This window comes from Scatophagus argus, chromosome 3, assembly GCF_020382885.2.
Source record: "Scatophagus argus isolate fScaArg1 chromosome 3, fScaArg1.pri, whole genome shotgun sequence".
Lineage (NCBI taxonomy): Eukaryota > Metazoa > Chordata > Actinopteri > Scatophagidae > Scatophagus > Scatophagus argus.
In genome coordinates this window covers 19,018,628-19,038,738 of record NC_058495.1, presented here as the reverse complement: position 1 = coordinate 19,038,738, position 20,111 = coordinate 19,018,628, and the positions used below count along the sequence as shown (strand labels likewise).

At 39.2% G+C, this 20,111-nt stretch overlaps 1 protein-coding gene across 4 annotated transcripts in view; it reads right to left on the bottom strand.

The window, feature by feature from the left end:
* slc2a9l2 (solute carrier family 2 member 9, like 2) overlaps positions 1 to 19,547 on the bottom strand; it is an 88,938-nt gene extending 69,391 nt beyond the window's left edge. For 3 of the 4 annotated variants that reach the window (XM_046384483.1, XM_046384486.1, XM_046384487.1), the window contains exons 1-6: positions 19,394 to 19,547; positions 19,070 to 19,181; positions 12,874 to 12,959; positions 9,487 to 9,585; positions 5,699 to 5,859; positions 1,732 to 1,856 (exon numbers count right to left, since the gene is read on the bottom strand). In XM_046384483.1, the coding sequence (XP_046240439.1) occupies positions 1,732 to 1,856; positions 5,699 to 5,859; positions 9,487 to 9,585; positions 12,874 to 12,942 (454 nt within the window). In that variant the 5' untranslated portion in view covers positions 12,943 to 12,959; positions 19,070 to 19,181; positions 19,394 to 19,547. Of the gene's footprint in view, positions 1 to 1,731; positions 1,857 to 5,698; positions 5,860 to 9,486; positions 9,586 to 12,873; positions 12,960 to 14,903; positions 14,972 to 19,069; positions 19,182 to 19,393 lie in introns of those variants that run through there. The other variant, XM_046384485.1, reaches the window with a different exon arrangement.
* Between the last annotated feature and the right edge of the window lie 564 nt (positions 19,548 to 20,111).

Genomic DNA, 20,111 nt, shown 5'->3' with positions numbered 1-20,111 from the left:
ACAAATTTAAATGACCTAAACACAACAAATATTAATAATAAATATCATTTTTTAAGAGATAGCGCTCCCATTACCACTGAGTGGAAAAACCAAAGAAATTGCTTACATGTGTGGGTAGAGCAGTGAGCTGCACGGTGTTTCTTTTATCTTAAGCCTTCAGCAGTCTGGAAAGATGTACACTAAATAGACAAAACTAACGGGACAGCTGACGATTACCCCAGCTGGAACTTTGGACGATCACATTGTAAGTGCATGGACATTGGTGTAGAGTTGGTCTCCTCTTTGCAGTTAAGGCAGCTTCAGTTTTTCTGAAAAGGCTTTCCGCTGGATTTTTGAGTGTTTCTGTGGGGGGTTTGCCCATTCATGCAGAGAAGCATTTGTGGGGTCGGGCACTGGTGTTGGACAGTGGGGGGTCTGGCTTAAGGTCTCTGTTCTGGTTCATCCTAGGGGTTTCAATGGAGTTGAAGTCAGGGTTCTGTGCAAGCCAGATGGGTTCTGCCACACTGGACTCATCTCGGCCTTGTCTTTGTGGACCTTATTTATACCACACCTAAATTCAATAATAAAGAGGCTTGTCCAAATACTTTTGTCTATATGGTGTATGTCTGAATTGTTTTTTAAGTATTTAACACACAGCAGCATTTAAGAACTGACTTGACTTTTATGGCAGTAGGTGGCCAACCCATGTGGTCTGTGAATTAGAAATATGGCAGAACATTTAATCATCACGCAGCTTTTTTTGCACAAATCAGTGTTCGTGATTTAGAACAAGTGACTGCCTGCTCTGCAGTGAATATGTGTTGTCAGGCAACATACATCTCATGGACGTCGATGCTGAACTGGACATTGATCCAGACATATAAGATTGTGTCCAGCTCAGATTAACTTTTAAATCTCGACTTAGTACTTAAAATGATTTGTTAATCATACAAGTGGTGAATCAAAACTCTGATCAGCAACTCACGGTGTGCAGAACAAAGCAAAGTGTATAGATCAAGCAAGGCACTGCTCGTGATAGGAATAGGATATACTCGGTTTCCTTCAAGCCTTATCATTTTTGGAAACTACAATTTGATCTTTCTAAAATGTTGGTCTGCAGGTAACACAACTCACAATAACTGAGAAGATGGAGCACTGATGTTACGCTTTTCCTCCTTAACTGAAGATTTGCAGTTCAGAAGGAAATGTTAGAGCTGTAATTTGTATTTGTCAATTGTCATAGATTTTTCTTTTCCTTGGGGCTGGGCTCACAAGTCTATATTACTTTTTCTTAGAATTTACACCTTTGAAATTTCTTTTGTGGGAAATGGAACACAAGTACCAAGATAATCACCCTCAAAATTTGTTTTCTTTTAAAGGTTTCTTTGTGTAGTAGCAAAAAGTGTTCACGATTCACTGTTTTCACTCCTTTTTAGTAGTTTTCTGCACACTGTTTGCATCTTCTTTTGGATGCATTTCTGATAGATACAACATGATCAATGACAGGTCCAGAAAATGTGATGCTGTGCCATATATGCTGCCCTACGTGAATTGCCCCTAAATGACCAGAGAGTTAAAGGTTCCTGCTGTGTTTTTATTGCAGAGGTGTAGCAAGCATAACATTTGAGTCAATAATAAAACAATTTTAACCTAAATTTAATCTAATGTTAATATTCACCGGCTGTCGCCACACTGCATACATTCTTTTCATTCCTCAGACAGCCTGAGCCCAACACTGAATGAAACACTTACCAGAGTCCACCCCAATTACGAACCGGCCAATGATGAGCATCTCAAAAGACTTTGCGCTCTCACCCAGGGACAGCAGCAGAGCAGCTATCACGGCAATGCCGTTATTCGCCAGCAAGGTTCCCTTTCTGAAGTCAAAATAAAAGTCGAACTTGAGCAAAGAACATCATCTATAAAGGCACAAGTTAAAATGATCCTGCACAAATTTCATTTATTTTATAACAATAACAATCACATTGAGCTAATCTGACTTCAGAAACATTTCAGGAGTTGTTTCAGATTTATAAAAAAGAATAATTAAGAGTGGCACTCGTGGCTTCAAGAGGATAAGGAGTGGACGTGTACTATTCTTCTGAGCCAGCAAAGCACAAAAAGCAATCTCTATTCTCCAAAGGAGGCTGTTCACCATCGGTTAGCCTTTGTGTGATCAATTCAAAATGATCTTTACATATATATAGATACAGACTGAAAGGTGTTTTAAGTCTCATAAAGTGAGAGAATAAGAACAACCTTGGGTCAGAAGGATAATACTAGTTTAATCATGATGTGGGGGGGACCTTCACCCTCAGCACACACAGTCATGTGGCAAGGGGCTTTTCAGAGGACCTGAGGGTCAAGCAAGAAGGCCAAGAATTTAATTTTTTTCTTCCTTTTTCACAGGTTTCTAATGGTGCATACAGGCAGCCTTCATTCACTTGCAGCATCAAACCTTTTCAGGTTTGTCATGAGGATGTTGCCGGTCAGCAGCCTGTGCTAACACTAACACAGAGACATTTGTAGCAGAGTTTGAAGGGAACACCAGGAGTCTTGTTTATAAAAACAGACTTCCTATCAATTTTTATCTTCAGTATGACAGCCGACTTAAGCAGAAAAGCATATATAAAAAACTTTCATGTAGAAATGATCTGATCTCTATGCAAGTTGAGACTTGACGTAAGGGATTTGCTCATTCTGTTTCACTGCAGCAGTGACACACTCCCAAGCTGCATGTTTGCATTTCTTCTTCAACCCACTTTGGAGTCCAGTGAATAATACATGTTGCCTGGCTTCAGTATCCTCTACCATCACTGTGTGGTCTCACCATCCAGAAAGTATGATTTTCTCTTTTGGTCCATGGCTATAAGCTCTCATTTGTGCAGGTAGGTGCTGTCAATCTAAGCTGATTTGAGGTTTGGAAATCAAATGGGATTCATAGAATCTGCTTAAGCAGGGTTTTTTAAGCTCCCCTTCTTTTATGAATCGAAGGTAAGCACAGCACCAGGAATCTTAAGAGGAAGTTCAAGTGTAAATCTTGAGGTCCCAGGTCTAATTTGATTCTCTGTTATGTCATGTCTGCTTTTGTTAGAGAGATGTTTTTCTCTTTATTGTGTATAAATCTAGCAAAACTCTATTTTACAGGAAACATTACTGGCTTGAAGTAAGGTGGGTTTTAAACACTGGCTTGTTTTCAGAAAACAAATTTGTGCTGAAATGTCTTAAACCGTCTCTTGGAAACTTATTTAGACATCACAGTTTTGTTTTGTTTTGTTTTGTTTAGTTTGGGGTTTTAAAAAAAAAAAAGAAAAAAAAAAGCATTTACATTAACCTCAATGACAACCTTTTAATAGACTAGTTGGTCCTTCTTTGAAATACTTTTCTTTTAAATTGCTCCATGTGTCCTCATCTGCTAATATATTTTCAGTTCTTCTCCCTGACATCTGAATTTCAACCTTTCCAAGACACTGTGCAAAACTACCAGCTGGTCCACAGATGTCTGGCAGTGGATATGGATGGAGAATGAGTAATACTTTTTACCCTCATCAAAACACTGAAAATCACCACCTGAGAAATCCAAGGTGAATCTTAAGGTCACCCTAATTTTCTCAGATGCCTCAGAATAAAAGCTTCATAAGTCTTGCCTGCTCAGAGAGTGACAGCCTCATCATTAGTGGATAATAGATTCTTTTCAACGTATATTATTTGAGGAGCATTGAGGTGCTTCTGTCAGTGCCACAGTCTGTCCCTGGAGGGGCAGAAGGGCATACAGCTCAAAGGTGCTGAAACACAGTGAAAAGAAAACCCAACTCATCACACTGGATCTCACAGTGGAGAATGAGTTCTCAATCCCCTGCTGTTCAGAAGCAGACTTTTTACAATTTACTGCATTTATGTCCTTGGAAACCATGTACGTATATCACCACCATGTAACTTTGTCGAATATACACAAAAATTCATGGCCATTTTCTTTCAGTAACAAAAGGCAATATAATAAAGATGTTCAGTATCAACTTTAATTACTGCTGATACTTGATAGGACCAGCAGTCGTCATTGAGGGGGGTGAAGAGATGATACTGAAAACAACAAGTACTTGTTCTTAGTGCAGGTCCACTACAACATTTGCAAGAAAGGTAGTGAAGGGAAGTGTTACTCATGATCATGAGCACAACAGACCAAATGATCCCAAGCGTTTGTGAGTGAACTTTAGGGTAAATGTAAAAAAAAAATCTTGAGGCAAGTACAAGCGTTAGGAGAAGTTTCCTTTTTGGTGCATCTGGTGGTGATTCACAACATAAGCAAATGTTTCCTCACTAAAAATAATGTACTCTGTCATTATTTGAGGAAGATTTGTTTTGTCCACCCCCAAGAAATTATACATTACATAAAAATGAATGAATTGATTGGTTTTGTCCTGTAATATGAAGTATTTGTGACTGAAAAAACATTAATCTATGTTAAGAATCAGGAAAGGAGAACATCCTTATATATTATCTATAAAAAGTGGAAAAGCTTGTCTGTTCATGAGGCCTGGGTGGAGTCACAATGTCTCTGTACTGGGCTGCGCTCGAATAGACTGCTTATTGCTTAACTGAGTGAAAAGACTAATAGAAAGCCATAATAAGGGCTGGCTGGACTTTCTAAATGCTGAAGAAAGACGCTTCCTTTCATATTTCATCGGATACTGTGGACCAGCCTCTACAAAAGGCAAGGAGATGATGCCATCCCACAGTTCTTTGTGGCCCTAGTGCGAGTGCTATATCTTTTCTTTGACCTTATGATGCTCTCCATCGAGGTCAAGGAAAGGAAAAGGCATAGATCATAATTTTTCTGACTATTCCACCACAGCTTTATTTTTGTTTGTTGTATGTTCTTGCCCCTCTCAATCACATCTCTCTTCCCCCCATGCCCATGTGCTTCCTAGCCATCGTTGCCATTTTCCATCTGTCCAGCAGGTGCCCTCAGACTTTTCCATTTGTCCAGTAACCTGACTCTCACATCAAGTCCCTCCTTCCTGGCCTACCTAACCCTCCCACCTACTTTCTGTGTTTAGCCCCGCAGAACATATACAAGCCGCTTTTCCTCAGTTAGCCTCCAGACTGTCAAAGTTATGTGATTTATATCTTCGCGTTCAAGCCACCAGAACCTGAACTTATCCTGACTTTGTACCTGAACCTGACCGCTACTTTTCTGTCTGCCTGTAACCTCCACTGTGGCAATAAATTATTGAACCATAGTCAGTCTGTCTGCACCTGGGTCCCATTCTCTTTGTCTCATGCTCACCAGCCGTGACTGGTGGGTCATAAGCAAACGACCTCACAACTGTCATCAGACTTTGATTCAAAAGCTGCTTAACTCTGACTGGTGCACAGAATTATGTGAATTATATTATCAGGTTTAAACCACTGAGGAAAGCAAGTACAAAAAAAGCAATTACAGACATTTCTCATGTAAAATAATGCAAAATGTATGTTCATCGGATTCCAATGCCCAGGTTGGATGAGAAATAATATTCTTCAGAAAATAATTGAGAATGGAAAGGAAAAAAAAAGAGAAAAAGGACACTGAAATCAGCTGCTAAATGGCTGAAAATACTGAGTCTTGTCTACTAATGTAATTTTGTGATTCAAGTCACATGGATGATACAACAGTAGGAGAATCACTTCACTGTTACATGACCAAGAACTGGTTATACACACACGAAAGTGAACTCACCTTCCCAGTGATCTGATGATTAAAGAGGCACACAGAGCTCCCAGAAGGCCCCCAATAGCAAATATGGACACAGTGATGGACCAGAGGAGGGTGGCTGTCTCTGCAGCAACAGGCTCCCCATATCTCTCCATCCATGTCTTGTTGTAGAAAGCTTTAATATACTGCAATACAAGAGGGAGACCTTTACTTTGAAGGCAAAACCCACGATCCAAATGTTAAGAAAAAGTAGCCCCTCCACAGCAACTCAAAACAAGACAAAACATTGTGCCATTAAGTTATACAGAATAAACACGTTAAGTAATAATGGTGAACTTAATAATATCAAGTGTAACAAGCCTTAGTGTATGCAAGCATGATGCAAATGCACATTTAACTGGTGCCAGTTGGCTTCATGAGCCAAACTGTCAATTCATTATTTGCCTAGAAAATCATCTTAACAGGTGAGGTGCAATAAGTGGCACTGACTTTAAAATAAATCATGTCACAGATTGTATTTATTTAACTGCATACACTCTCATTTTTACATTGTGATCTGGTAACCCTAAAACAGAGTGACTGCATCAAGGAAATGAATTGATTGAAGTAATGCCGCAATTAGTCAATGAATACGGTGTTTGAAATTATTGGCAAGTGTCACAAAGCGCTCAAGCTTTGACTGAAGTGTCCCTATCATGGATTCATACATGAATGTGTCAGTTCAAAAGCATGCAAAACAAAATGGCTTTGTTTTTTTGAATTTGTATTTATCTATTTATTTTACCTTTCAGACCCATGTTGCTTTGTCTTTGTTGGCAGTTCATGATTATGAAATAAAAACCTCATGAATCATCAAACCAGAAAAGACAATTAAAACAGTGTCTTTGTAAAGTGAAAAGGCTTGATGTACAATGGAGAGCTTTTCTTGTTTATGTTCATGACACTACTGACGGTCCTGACAGCAGAGGTGTCTGTCATTTTCATTGCCAGGAATGGCTCAGGAGCGGTAAGGCTGCCCTTGCAAGCCTCAGGCTGAACAGCTACAAGCGTGCGTGATTAGGCTGAAAACTAACCTTTGAAGTGACTTCAGATTTCTGAAAAAGCTATTATCTTTTCTTCTACTGAGATAAAAAGAATGAGGTTGCAGGCTACACCGGTTTCCACGGCTTCCTTAGGGGCAGCATAAGTAGGTTGTTACTAAAAAGTTATGGGATATCTGGGAGGTCATTCATGTACAGTGTTACCTCACAGTGATCCCTTGAACTACTTGGATGCTGAATCAGATGCTACAGAGCAGAAGTGGGAGCACTTTTTGAAACAAGAAAGAAACAAGAGGCCATTATTGAGCCCTTTCAGAGATAGTTAAATGCCAGGAAGTCAGGACCAAAGGAAAAGCAGGCCCTGGGCGCTAGGGAGTTTAGCACTTAGGTGCTAATCATGCTTTGGTTCTTTGTGATTCTCATAATGAACCTGCCATTCACCTCCAGGTGGTGGTGGCTGGAGGACACATTGTAGATAATGGGCATTATTAGAAAATGTGTAATTCTTTAGTTTCCTGCACTGTAAATTATGTATATTACAGAATTAGACCAAACCTGAAGTGATGCAGGAAATCACAGTTACCACTTAGACTGACAGGTCAGAGGTATTGGGCTTCATCTCTTTTCCTTTCATCGTCCGATTGCTCGATTAATTCACCTCACAAATCATGGCCAGCATTGTGACGTCTGGTTTGCTCAAGCCAAGAAACAAGAAATAATTAAAAGAAGAACCCCGCTGTTCTGTGTCCACATTGTTCTCACACAGTTCTAAAGGTAAAAGGCTAAAGGTAACTGCTTTTCACACAATTCTCGTTTTATACGCACATACGATTAATCAGTAAGTTTCATATTTTTTAGCAGAATCGCAGTGCAGTTTAAGAATGTTTTCCTGGTTAACTGCCTGCCATTTAAAATGTTACAGACTTCAGAGAGAAAACCTCTGTGGTCTCCTTTGGTATATCAGATTAGGTTAAAAGATGGTGGTCCATCCTGGAGGAATGGACTAATGGACTCTCATAATGGTACAGTTTGAATCTGGCTGAAAACAATGATCCCTTCTCCCATCCTTCATGGTTTTGCTTCACTGTGACACTGTTTACTGTCTAAGTGGTAAAATGCCAAACTTTAAGGTCCTGAAAACAAAGTTTGTCAATGAGTTACTTATGACATATGATTGAATGGGTCCTATACGAACAATCTTTTTTTTCCCCGCCACAGTTAGAACAACTTTGGTAATGAGAGATTTGATACAAGCGTTGCCATCTGCAGCTGACATCATCTGGAAGCAGAGTCTGTGCAGTAGTGATCTGATAGTGGAGCTCAGGTATCGAGTCCTCTCTATATGTGTTACTCACTCACTGAGTTGAACTAAGCCCTGAAGCCGCAATTCATAGTAATGCATTACTGATGGCATTTATATTCTTAATCTCTGTTCTCTGAGTCAGAAGCACTGACACAAATGAGGTTTTACTTATCTTTCTCATTGAAAATGCTCATTTTCTGCATTTCCTATAACATCGCTTGGACTCTTATTTAGACTGCAGAGCTTAAGATTTTATAGAACACTAATGAAATGACCTGTGAGGCATCTTATTACCTCCAAACAGAGAGAAGGCCAAATAGAAAAGTATGACCACAGAAAATGCTGTTTCTGATCCAAAAGTGACCCCAATCAACTGCAGCAATACATAAAAGCCGTTGACAATGCAAACTCAGTTTCACTGGTCAAAAAGCATTTGCAGACCAATGTCTGAAATGTCTCGCCAATCCAGACAGTGCTAAATACATGCACATAAGTGTCACACATAAGTGTCACCTTGCTAATGTCTTTTGTGTATGTGTACATGTTCTCTTTAATTGCATCTCCTTCTTGTTGATGAAATAGTGGAATGAGTCAAACCCCAGAATCAACTGAAACTGAGACAAATAATTTCAAAGTGATTATGATGCAACTCATACGATGTCTTCTGTATTTGTATGCATGTGGGATGAAAGTGCAGAACCACAATTTTGTTTTGCCCCAAAAAATAGTGGCCAGTATTTAAATGACAAATAACAGCCCAATCTGTGGGAATGAATACACTTTTACATTTATAACAGGGTTTAACATTTTAATTAAAGAGTGTGGACTAGACCTGCTCTAACTGGAAAGTGTCATGAGATAACTTTTGTTGTGAATTGGCGCTTTATAAATAAACTGAACTGAATTGAATTGAATTAACGTAACAAATGAAACACATGCAAACACAAACACATGAATTTTGGAAATGAAATTTAAAATGTGGGTCGACTCCATCCTGTCCTCCGTCTGTGCTCTTAATTCTCTACATCAAAGCTAACTTCATTAAAACCTGCTTCTGAAGCTTTATCTAAAATAATCTGTATTGATTTCTAGCAGTGCTAACAAAGAGATCGAAATCAATGGCAGTTCCCCACAAGCAGACCTATTAAAGCAATAAGCCCCAAGAGGCTGCAGCAAACAGTGACTACTGAACAGCTAAGGTGTTTTGAAGTCATGAATGTAAAACATGAACTAATGTAAATGTGTTGCTATCTTTATTTAATCTTTCTCCAGTTATGTCTACTGTTTCCACATCTCATCCACACTTAAGTCACCCAGTAAATCATAATTCCAAACAAAACATTTACATTTAAAACAATTTAATGTGATGCAAAGCAATGCAACGCAGTCACAGGTGTGTGAGTATTTTTACAGTGGCATAACTGAGGATTATCCGTTTCATAGAAGACAATCCAATAGTTCAGACTCACCAGCGCAGGGGCGTTGACCACGGAGAGGTTGTAGCCGTAAATGAAAGATGAGCCCAGGGCACCAAAGAAGGCTGCACTCAACAGACAGCCTGTGACTGGCTGGTAACAAAAGAGTACACAACATAACACACAAATTCATTTTAGTCATATAAACGTAAACACGTCAGAGGCCTTCTAAGTGGCGGTCACAATGCTGTTTATCAATTTCAAGGTCAAACTAAAACTAAGGGGATTCAGCAAAGGGTGCTTCATATAGACCCAGTTATCCAGGCCAGGAAACTGGGTCATTCACTTCACTTTGTCCTTGATCGTGTCATGTAAAACAACAACTATTAACAACACAGCGACATGGTCATGGTGGTGTGTACTTTCTCTGTTTGGTAAGACAGGAGACAACAAAAGACCACTGGTGCAAAATGAAGCAGACAGCTATTATTAAAGGTCTTTTTAAAACAGTAAGAATTATACCATAAATGTACACATAAATGACCATTTGGAAAGGATGAATGAAAGTGCAAATGAGTTATTATTATTAAATTAAGTATGCTGTGAATAGGCAGTGCAGATATGTAAATTATAACAAGAGCAAGAGTGTAAATGCACACAAGCAGTCAGTTTATAATACAAAAGAGCCGAACAGAACCACTCAGAGAGCCTCTCCACTTGCAGGGATAAAATGATAATGTTTGTCTTGCAAGTATCACAAGAGAAAAGGCTGTAATGAAATTAGAGACACTCATGTCCCCTAAAACAAGCTGCTTGCAGATGGTGTGTGAATATGAATGGAATGGATATCCTCTGGGGAACACGAATGTGTTGTGATTTTCACTGCAGTGTTTTCATTTAATTATACAGGCTGGTTGACCAGAAATATGAATCATTCTTTAGGGACTATCAAAGTCCATAGTATCTGAATTCCATGCTAATATGTTCAGCGTTGTTGTAACTTGCTTTGCACCAAACTTCTGGATCGCATTTTGACCAGCTCTACCATTTAGATCCTGCAACTAGCGAGACAAAACTAACAGAAGATAATTTTGCTGTGACCAAATATGTTCAGTGTTATGCATTTGCAACATCATTGAGACATCATTGAGACTGCTTTTTTCACAGATTTTCAAGGGCACCAAAATTTACTCAGACTGAGCTTAGTTTTCATCATGATTTTAAAATTAGGATAAATGAGGTCTGAGTGTATTAATAGATTTTTGGCTTGGGCTCAAGGGATGGGTCTGTGTGGGTCTCACTATTGGTCCACCACTTTACTGCAGACAAAAATAGCAAACATTTATTTTAACAAATAGCTCTTGCACTGTCATAAAATTGTGTACAATCATTCATGATCTCCAGAGGATAAATCCTACCGACTTTCGTGATCTGCTGACCTTTTCCTTCCCCACCACCACCACCAATAACATGGAATATATTAATAACTATCAGATGGATTGCAATGAAATTTGTTACAGATATTCATGTCCTGCAGGATGAATTGAAATCACACTGGAGATGCCCTCACATTTACTCTAATACAACAACAGGCACAACCTAAGGCGATCCCCTTCAGCCTCAGCTGTACTCTGCATGCTGAACCATGGAAAATATTGCTCATAGTTTTTTTTGAAAACAAAATGGTGAGTTTGAATTCCTGATATCATGATAAACAGACATCGATCCATAAACACCCTCCTACACTGACAGGCCAGAGGCTACAACAAAAATGTGGAGGCAAAGCTACATGATACAGCGCATGGGGATAAAACACAGCAGGGATGATTAGAGGAAGGTTTAGTGATGGAGGATGGTGGGCTGGGTCTAAGGAGAAGAAGATGAAGGCAAAGTAAAGGATTAGAGCTCATAATGATGAGGACATTTTCTGTTAAATGTAGTGAAACAAAGCTATAGAAGGTACAGTTAATCCAAACTGTCTCCCTCTCCAATGACGATCAGTGATACTGCAGCTGTTGGCAATAAGTAATTAAATAAGTTGATTAAATTTAATGTGTTAAAGAACTAAATTATGCACTCAGAGCTGCGAACAGACTCTGTACGGGGATTTAGCAAGCAGCTTACACTGCATATCCTATAATATCTGATTTGATCTGTTTAATTAATTACTGAAAAAAAAGAGATGTCAGCGTAAAAGGAAACATATCTGAGTGAAAAGAGTTCAGCAGGTAGTGGTGACAAGGCCAGACAGAGCAAACACAGCAGCTGAATGTAGAGGTGGAAAAACATTGCTAATTAAGTTGTTTTAGCAGGGTGTCTGTATTTTTGGGGTTTTTTTTCCCAACACCTGAACACAGCCCACAAACAATAAAAAAATAGTTACGTGTGATCCATCAGTGTCGGTTTTGCACATTCAGCTGGTCAAAGTTAATGGAATATAAATACTTTATCAATAGCACGTACTAAATGGCAGCAATTTGTCAGCTTTCCTACGTTTATACAACTTGCAATCAGGAACACAATAGTATGACATTATGCCAGACTCCAGCTTCCTACCCTGAACATGATGTCAAAGGAAAATGTCTGATGTGTAAATATGATCTATGGTTATCAAGGGTCAGTTGATATTTTTTCTGGGCTGGTTATAAGAATCAGGGAGACTAATTATTATTCAGAACTGGTACATATTTGCAGAAAAAATGCTGATGTAATATAACTTAGTAACATTTACTCTTTACTGAAGTACAATTTTGAGGCACTTTACTTGAGTATCTAAATTTTCAACTGCTTTATGCCACCACTCCATTGCAATTTGGAGGCAAATATTGTACTTTTCACCCCACAACATTTATTTGTAAACTTAAGTTACTAGCTGCCAAGCAGATCCAGATTATTCAGTGTCAATAGTTTTGCAGACAGAGAGAGGACGCTGCATCAGAATCAGAGAAACAAACTTTTAAATTCATTTATTTGAGTGGCCATAGGGCAAAAACACAAACTAATAATCATAAAATGCTGAATACTGGATCGCCAAAGCTGTTACTCAGTTTAGTTAGTTCAGTCCTATGTGACTCACAGCCAGTAAGTGTTGCTGTGACGCTGATCAAGTGTGGATATCAGTAAAGTTGCATCCTGCGCTTTCCTAAGAGTGACCCAACCACCGCATGTCCTCATGTTACATGCGTAAATTACAAAGGTCAAGTTCATATTTACTGAAGTGCAGTATCCTTATGGCCTGTCAATACCTGTTCCGGTTAATGTATGACATAAGAGGCAAATGACAGTTACTTGTCAAACAGCCTTGACCTACATTATGCTATCAGGAAAGGATAATCAATCTGTTAAGACAGTCAAATTCTATACAGCACAAATTATGTTGTTACTTGGCAGCTGTAAAATCAGAGGGACGTGCATTTGGCCATAATGTTTTCTGTGACTAACCTCTCCAGAGTTCTTTCCAGAGTAGCTCTTCTTGTGGTCATCCAGATCATCCTTCTGTGGTTTGTCCATGTTAATGATTCAGCACCCTTAAATGAGAAGGTTGATATCAGATTAGACATCTAGCTCATGCAGAGTGCCCTTAGGAAGTCAAGATATATTTCACAACAAATAAGGGGAAGTGGAGTTTATTGTATAGAAAAATATCTGCTGAAAGGGAAATGGCAGTGCCTGCAAAGTGCTGACATGCAATATGAACATGCATGTATGGGCACTAATATAAGAACACACAGGATTATAGGTCAGAACTTGCTCACAAGTTTAGGATTTGCCCATGAGACAAAGGCAACAAAGTCAAATCAGTTTTCTAATAATCAAAAGCTTTGCCTTATGCAAAAATCTTACCAGCGGATCTTTGACTACATTCTGAAGCACTGGATTATCTGATTTAGTCAAAAGAAAGAAACAGTGGTCTGGATTTGTATTGTGTCACAGTAAATGTAAGTGTCACAGATGGTAAATTATCAGCCAGAGTCTGACACCTAGTGGTTTTAAGAGAATTAACACTCAGAGCTACTGGACAGCACACATCACCATGAAAGAAATGCAGAAATTATATGAAATCAGGTGGTGCAGTGTGAAAGCACCTCTTGGGCATAATTTATAACAAACACTGTTGGTGCATTGCACTGGACTGTGTTTTACATCATTTGTGGAAAATAAAAAGTTTCAAATGGGTTCAGGATTTCCTCCTTCCAAACAATAAGAAAATAACTAACAGCTAATTTGCTCTCCTATCTCACAATTGATAACATGTAACAGCACTCAACCAGCTCCCAGGATGTAAATGAGTCCCTGATTAAATGACTAGAACGAATACCAGCAGGACTCTGAGTGCTGAGCAGAATTAAACAGAATCACTGCCTCATGGTTGTATGCCTCAGGGCAACTCGATCCAGATTTTGAATGAATTTAACAAAAGATAATAAGCGTAATTCATCACTTTATAGTCCTGTATGATTCCAGTGAATAATTTCCAATGAGATACATGTCTTCCCTTCAAGATTATTTTTCTAATATTTTTAAATTCCTGCCAAAAAAAAACAAAACAAACAAACAAAAAAACACAATGCAATCATGAGAATGGGATGGACGTACAGTCACCCGGTGTTTGCTGTAAGGGCTGTGGTTCAGTGTCCTACATGAGGGCATTTCAACATGAGGACACGAGGAGGTGGGGATCAAACTACATTGTGTGATCATTTCGACAATCCCCTCCAGAGCCACAGCCACAAAATCACCTTCTTAAAGAAACGCTCCAATGAAAATCTTTTCAAGCCTCAGTGAGCTAATCCTTCAACAGCAGAATTAAATGTAAACATCACAAGAGAACATCACTTTACTGCAAAAAGTCACAACGACAACTGACAACACTCTCAAACTGATGACGGGCTATAAGTTAATGTATAATCAGTTGAGAAGTGAATGTTTGCAAACACTTACATCAGACTTTAATTATGCACGTGAAGATACTGAAGGATATGGCTGAGATCATTATGACAATATAATCAGGGATGTTTACTGATACTGATGATACTGTTACAGATTAAGATTAAGCACACACACATTATGCAATGAATTACAAGGGACCAAAGTCATGTAGAGCTTAATCAACTTAATAAAAAAAAAGTAATATGATAAGATCACCTTATAATACAATATAATTCTGCTGAAAATCAATAATAACTATCATACTAATAATTTTATAGTCCCATCTGAACTACATTCACTGTCAGGTCCTATGACCTGAGACCACAGTTCGAAAAACCAATAATTCAATGTGCACAACGAGCAAAGCGAAAGAAGAACAAGAGTCAGCCAAGGCTCAGATTATTCTGTAGACAAAAGCTGAGAAAATTCACAACCTTTGCAGTAATAAACTTCTCAGCAGAACAGACCATGACACTGAGGAACAAAGTTTTTCCACATTTTTCACCAAACTGAGTGAGAAATATCACTGTCAGCATACTTACTCACACACAGGCTGTGTATCCAGAGATAGCTGGAAGTCTACTGACCCAACATTACCTACACGACTGCGATAATATCACTGAAAAATGATTAACTTTGATGAGTCCCTCCCTCCCTGTCTGTCCCTGTCCGCCTCTCTTATGTCTGATATCAGCTACACCACAGGGAAGAGAAAAATTAACTACACATTTGTATTATCTGATATTATTGCTGTGGTAAATGGAAAATGCATTTATTTAGCCACAAGAACCAAGCTAACAGCTGCGCCACTATAATCACCACTGTAGCAAACATAATCAGCAGCAATTAACCACATTTATTTGGTTAATTTTCAAAAATGTACTTGTCCTTATTAAGCACAAGGATCGTTTCAGTTTGGAATTTTTTTCAGCAGGTTGGTCTCACAGTCTAATATTTTAAAGTATAAATCTGTGGTGAGCATGACAACACTCTCTGACAAGCTGCTAAATTCACTAAGAAGTATTTGTGCACACTCTGCCACAAGATATCAAAGAGCGCCTGCTTTTGATGAAGGGAGTGCAATGAGTTTTGCATGTATTTGGTTATACGCCCAAGCATTAAACAAAATGACTTGATGACGGCGGTAGATTAAAAAGCAAAGGGATCACCAAAGTTATTACATCTTGAGGGGGGAAGTCCGAATCAAATTTCACAGTTTTTCAATACCCGTTGAAACATTTCAATAAGAAACATAAACATGAATCACATATTGGCACAAGAGGAAAATTGGGAGCACCTTTAAATTCATTGGAGCAGTTAAAACCCAAAGCCGAGTAAATGCAGGCTGAGTGTCAGTCACAGACTGGATGTGACTTCACGGCTTCACGTTTCAGAAAACATTTCCTATAACGTCTTCAGACATTTAATTTGAAAAGGTTATAAAAATGCCATAAGCAATAAGTGCTCTGTATACTGACAGTCCAGTGGACACTGCTCAACAGCAGCAGTTGAGCCAACATTACAAGACCCTTATGATGAAATTCAAAGTCTCACAGCCAGGACAGACAGACTCACGTGATAGGATCAGTGAAACATTTAAAACTGATGATTATAGAGAAATGAAAGCGCTTACCTTGAATAGTATTAATGAGGTACATCATACAACTGAGGTGTTTAAATTATGTTTCAAAGGGCTAATGCACAGATATCACACTGGAAGACATTTCTGCGAAAGCCCTTACAGCTTATCCATGCTGTTCGTTGTTCTGTGGTGTTCCCTGGCCTCATCTAAGCATGAGAAACACTCATTCAAGCACACAACCGGTCAAAGTGCAGAAAAGACATCCTCAGATTGTCCATGGATCAGAGTAAGAACAGAACAGGGCTCTACTCTACCAGCTGTTGAGGAAACACAAATACTCTGTTGGTGTTTGCTATCCCATAGCAAAACGTATTGTCAAATGCCTTTTCCTGATAGATGGCGTGACATTCTAGACAAAGAAGAGAAAGTTTCTGCTGCTGCTAGAGCTTTTGCAAACACAACTACAGCATGCTGCATAAAAGCAGCACAAGAGATCTACAATAACCCCCCAACAAAAACCCTTCTCCTCAGGCAGCTCTGATCAATGGCTGCTTTATTCTCCCGTGGTCTCACATTATGTTGTTCAAACTCTTGCCTAGCAGCTATCTAACAGCCAGATTCCTGCCATGTGAAAGCTGAAACAACGCCGACAGTATCATAAAGGGAGGCCAAAGACATACCATAGTTCTATCATAGTCTGATAGGTGAAGCACATGGTTGGACAGTTGAGCAACTCGGAAACGATCCTATCTCTGAGTTAAGTCTACACTCTGATTTCCCTGCTGGTCATGTAGGGGTATTGCAGATAACACGCATCCATGCCTGTGGTGAACTGTGCATGAGCTTTGGGAAGAGTATGACAGTCATTATCAGTTAAAGGGATGAAAAATTAGCAGTCACGTATGGCTGTTATTTCCCTCGTACTCTAAGGTCAGATCATTTCTTTTTAGTATCACCACAGTTCAGTCTGTCTGTCCGTCTGCCTCTTTCACTGCAGCAGACACACATTAAAAAGCTGGATGTTTGGCTTTGCTTGTCAACCCATCAAATAATACATGTTGCCTGGCTTCAGTTTCCTCTACCATTCCTGTCACTTCTTAATCCAAGAACTCTGATTTTCTCCTTTGCTTCTGGCTAAACCCTTCATTTGAGCTGTCACTATATGAGATGAAATCAGAAGGCAGATGCCGTCACTTTAAGTTGGTTTGAGATTTCTGGAACACAAGCGTACAAGTTCAAAATGGGATTCTTGTAACCCGCTTAAGTAAGGTTTTTAATGCACAGCATCTTTTATGAACGTAAGTACACCTTTGGAAAAACAAGTAAAAATCTAAGCTTTTTCATATAAATGAAGCCTCTGGAGTAGATTTAGGTTTCCCAAAGTGTAGAAATACACCCAGACAAAGAAAAGAAATTCAAAGCAAGTCTTTTTCAAATCACTGAACGTAACTGAGATGACAAAAGTATTTTACATCAACATTACAGCCATGTATTGTTAACAAGTTTATGAAATATGTGATGTTTGCTCTCTTTCTGTACAGATTATTTCCAGACTCTTCACTATTCCTGTCTACAACTCCATCTGTTGCAGACTACATTATGACAGTTACAGCTACTGTACCTTCTCTGTTCAAATGAACACGAAGCCACTATGCAGCACGGCCTGTGTACAGTCTAATGTTTGTCATATAACATTATCTCCTTCACTGTGTATTAATCATTACTGCCTCTGTGTCATGTTTGCTACAATAGGCAGTTAAAGCCATGGTAACACTGATTGTGCCAACATTACATTTTTCAAGTTTTTTCCATAGTTCATGTTCAACATTTGGCGTATCTCTGACATGTTTTTGCTGTAGTCCATAGTTCTTCAAACTGAAGTTAGCAGCTGTGTTAAACATTGACTTTCCCACTGTGCCAGGGACTCTGTGTCATTGTCCCCACAGAGGACTATTTGTGCTGTTGTTACTCTCTACGAACTGTCAATGAATGAGTAAATTAAAAGGCATCCAAGTATGAGACAGCGGGATCATTAATACAAAAAATTTGAGAAAGAAAACTCACCAAGCACTCTCGGGATTCTCACCGTCCAAAATTGTCTTGCAAAATCCACGACCAAAAGGAAGTGCAGGCACATAATTGAAAAGGCACCATTATCACATGAGAACTAGCTGGCTAACTTAATTTTCAACCGGACATGAACAAAAGCGGCTGGAGCCACAATGAAGAGAGCTGCCAAAGGAGGTTGTCTTCTTTTCTGATCATTTAACCACGAACTTGTCTGGGTATTTTGTCTGGTGAAGTCAAGTAATAAACTTCAGTTGGGAGAAATAAAAAATGACTTGATGACATAACAAGCTCAACTGCCCCTGAAACATCTTTCTCTTTTCTCACTTTCACAGCTGCCAGGCCTTATGTAAGGTTGCTTTTCCTCCTGTGCTTTTTAAACAATAGATGTGAAAGAATGTTTATGATCCACTTAGCTTTTCACCTCCCTTTACAGGTAGCCACAGGTGTTATTTATTCCAGCACATGAGACCGCGCACTTCAAGCAAATTGTTCAATTTACTCCTGCTTCCCTCCAAGACTCGACCCATGAACCTGTGGCACAGGAGCGGGAGGAATGAATCTCTGCTTAACCTTTAACTGATTTTTACTACCTCTGTGTAAAAAACAAATATTATGGGAGAAACATAACCCCGGTGACTTAGTTTTTCTTTTCGTCTTTAACCGACCACCCTCTTTGCTGGATCAGCAGGATGGGAGAGAAACTGAACCTGAGACTCCTTTCAGTTTCACATGAGACTGACACTGTGTTAAGTCTGTCAGTCTAAAGAACTAAGAAAGAGACAGCCATCATTTAAATTGTTTATTTATGTCGGGCAGCATTCCCTATTTTGATATTTCAAATAAACATGTTAATGCTGATTTATTTTTGCTTTCCTGACTTGCACTCGTGGACCTTTTGGATGTTTCTGTCGTCTCTTTTAAGTCACAACAACAAACTGAAGCCGTTTTTTCACTGGCCCTTTTGGCTGAAAGTTTCAGGATATGGTGTTCATATGGATGGAGCAGGTGAAATCTGGTGATTGATATCCCTGTGTAATTCTAAGAAGTGGAAAATACCTGGACTTAATAGTTGAACTGTAACAACAGGAGCTTCAATGAACAGGCCACAGCAGGTTAACAGTAAAAGAATGGAAGTCTGGTCAGTACCATGGCCAGAAAGCCAACCAATCTGTAAAAAAATAAAACAAAAATCAAATTCCTTGAGAGAGAGAGCCAGAATAAAAAGACTGTATGTTGAGAAGTGTCACAAACTTAAACTACTTATCTACTTAAATAGCCAAAAAAAAACAACACTAAAAACAAGAAGACAAATAAGACTAAATCTAAGGAGTATTAAATTAAATGGGAGTCGATGCTGCCTGCCTTCAGACAGTCGGTTACCTTTAAATCAGCTCTCCAACCAGAACCACGAGTGTTCAGAGCAACAGTCTCACAACATGGATGGAGCACATGAAACATGAGTATGAAGGCAGCTTGCAGTCTTGCACACCCGCTTACCACTTTGTGCCTTTCATCTGATTGGCTAAGACTCCCTACATGGTCCTAGTGTCCACCCCTGCACCCAAAGACATGATCAGAACAGCATCCAGGTTTCAAAATGTCTGTGTGCACGGTGTTATTTCTCAGCACCTCAGCTGCTCATTCTGTACCCACTGACGCACCCTCAGCTTTCTGGCTGAAAGCAACAAGGTTCAAAAGTTACAGGTTGCTGGTTCAGATCCCGGCCAGGGCTTTTCCGTGTGGGTAAAGGGTGACTTTAAATTGCCCACAGGTGTGAATGGTTGGTTGTCTCTGTATGAATGTTGGCAGTTCATGCCTATAGGCTTCATGTGTCGTCTGAAATAAACTGAATTATGTAAATCTTGGATTTACGCGATTGCATTTCTGTTATGATTTTAATTTAATTTAATTTAATGAATTTAAACTCGCCAGCTGCATGAAGGAGGACTTGGTTTGGATTGACTTGTGCCACATTTGGAGAACACACACCTCGTTACGTACTTTGACACTTTGTCTTGTTAAAAGGGCGCTGATGTCATTTAAAAAAGCACAAAATCCAATTGCCTGCACCAGGTGTAGCTGCATGTCTAATGCAAAC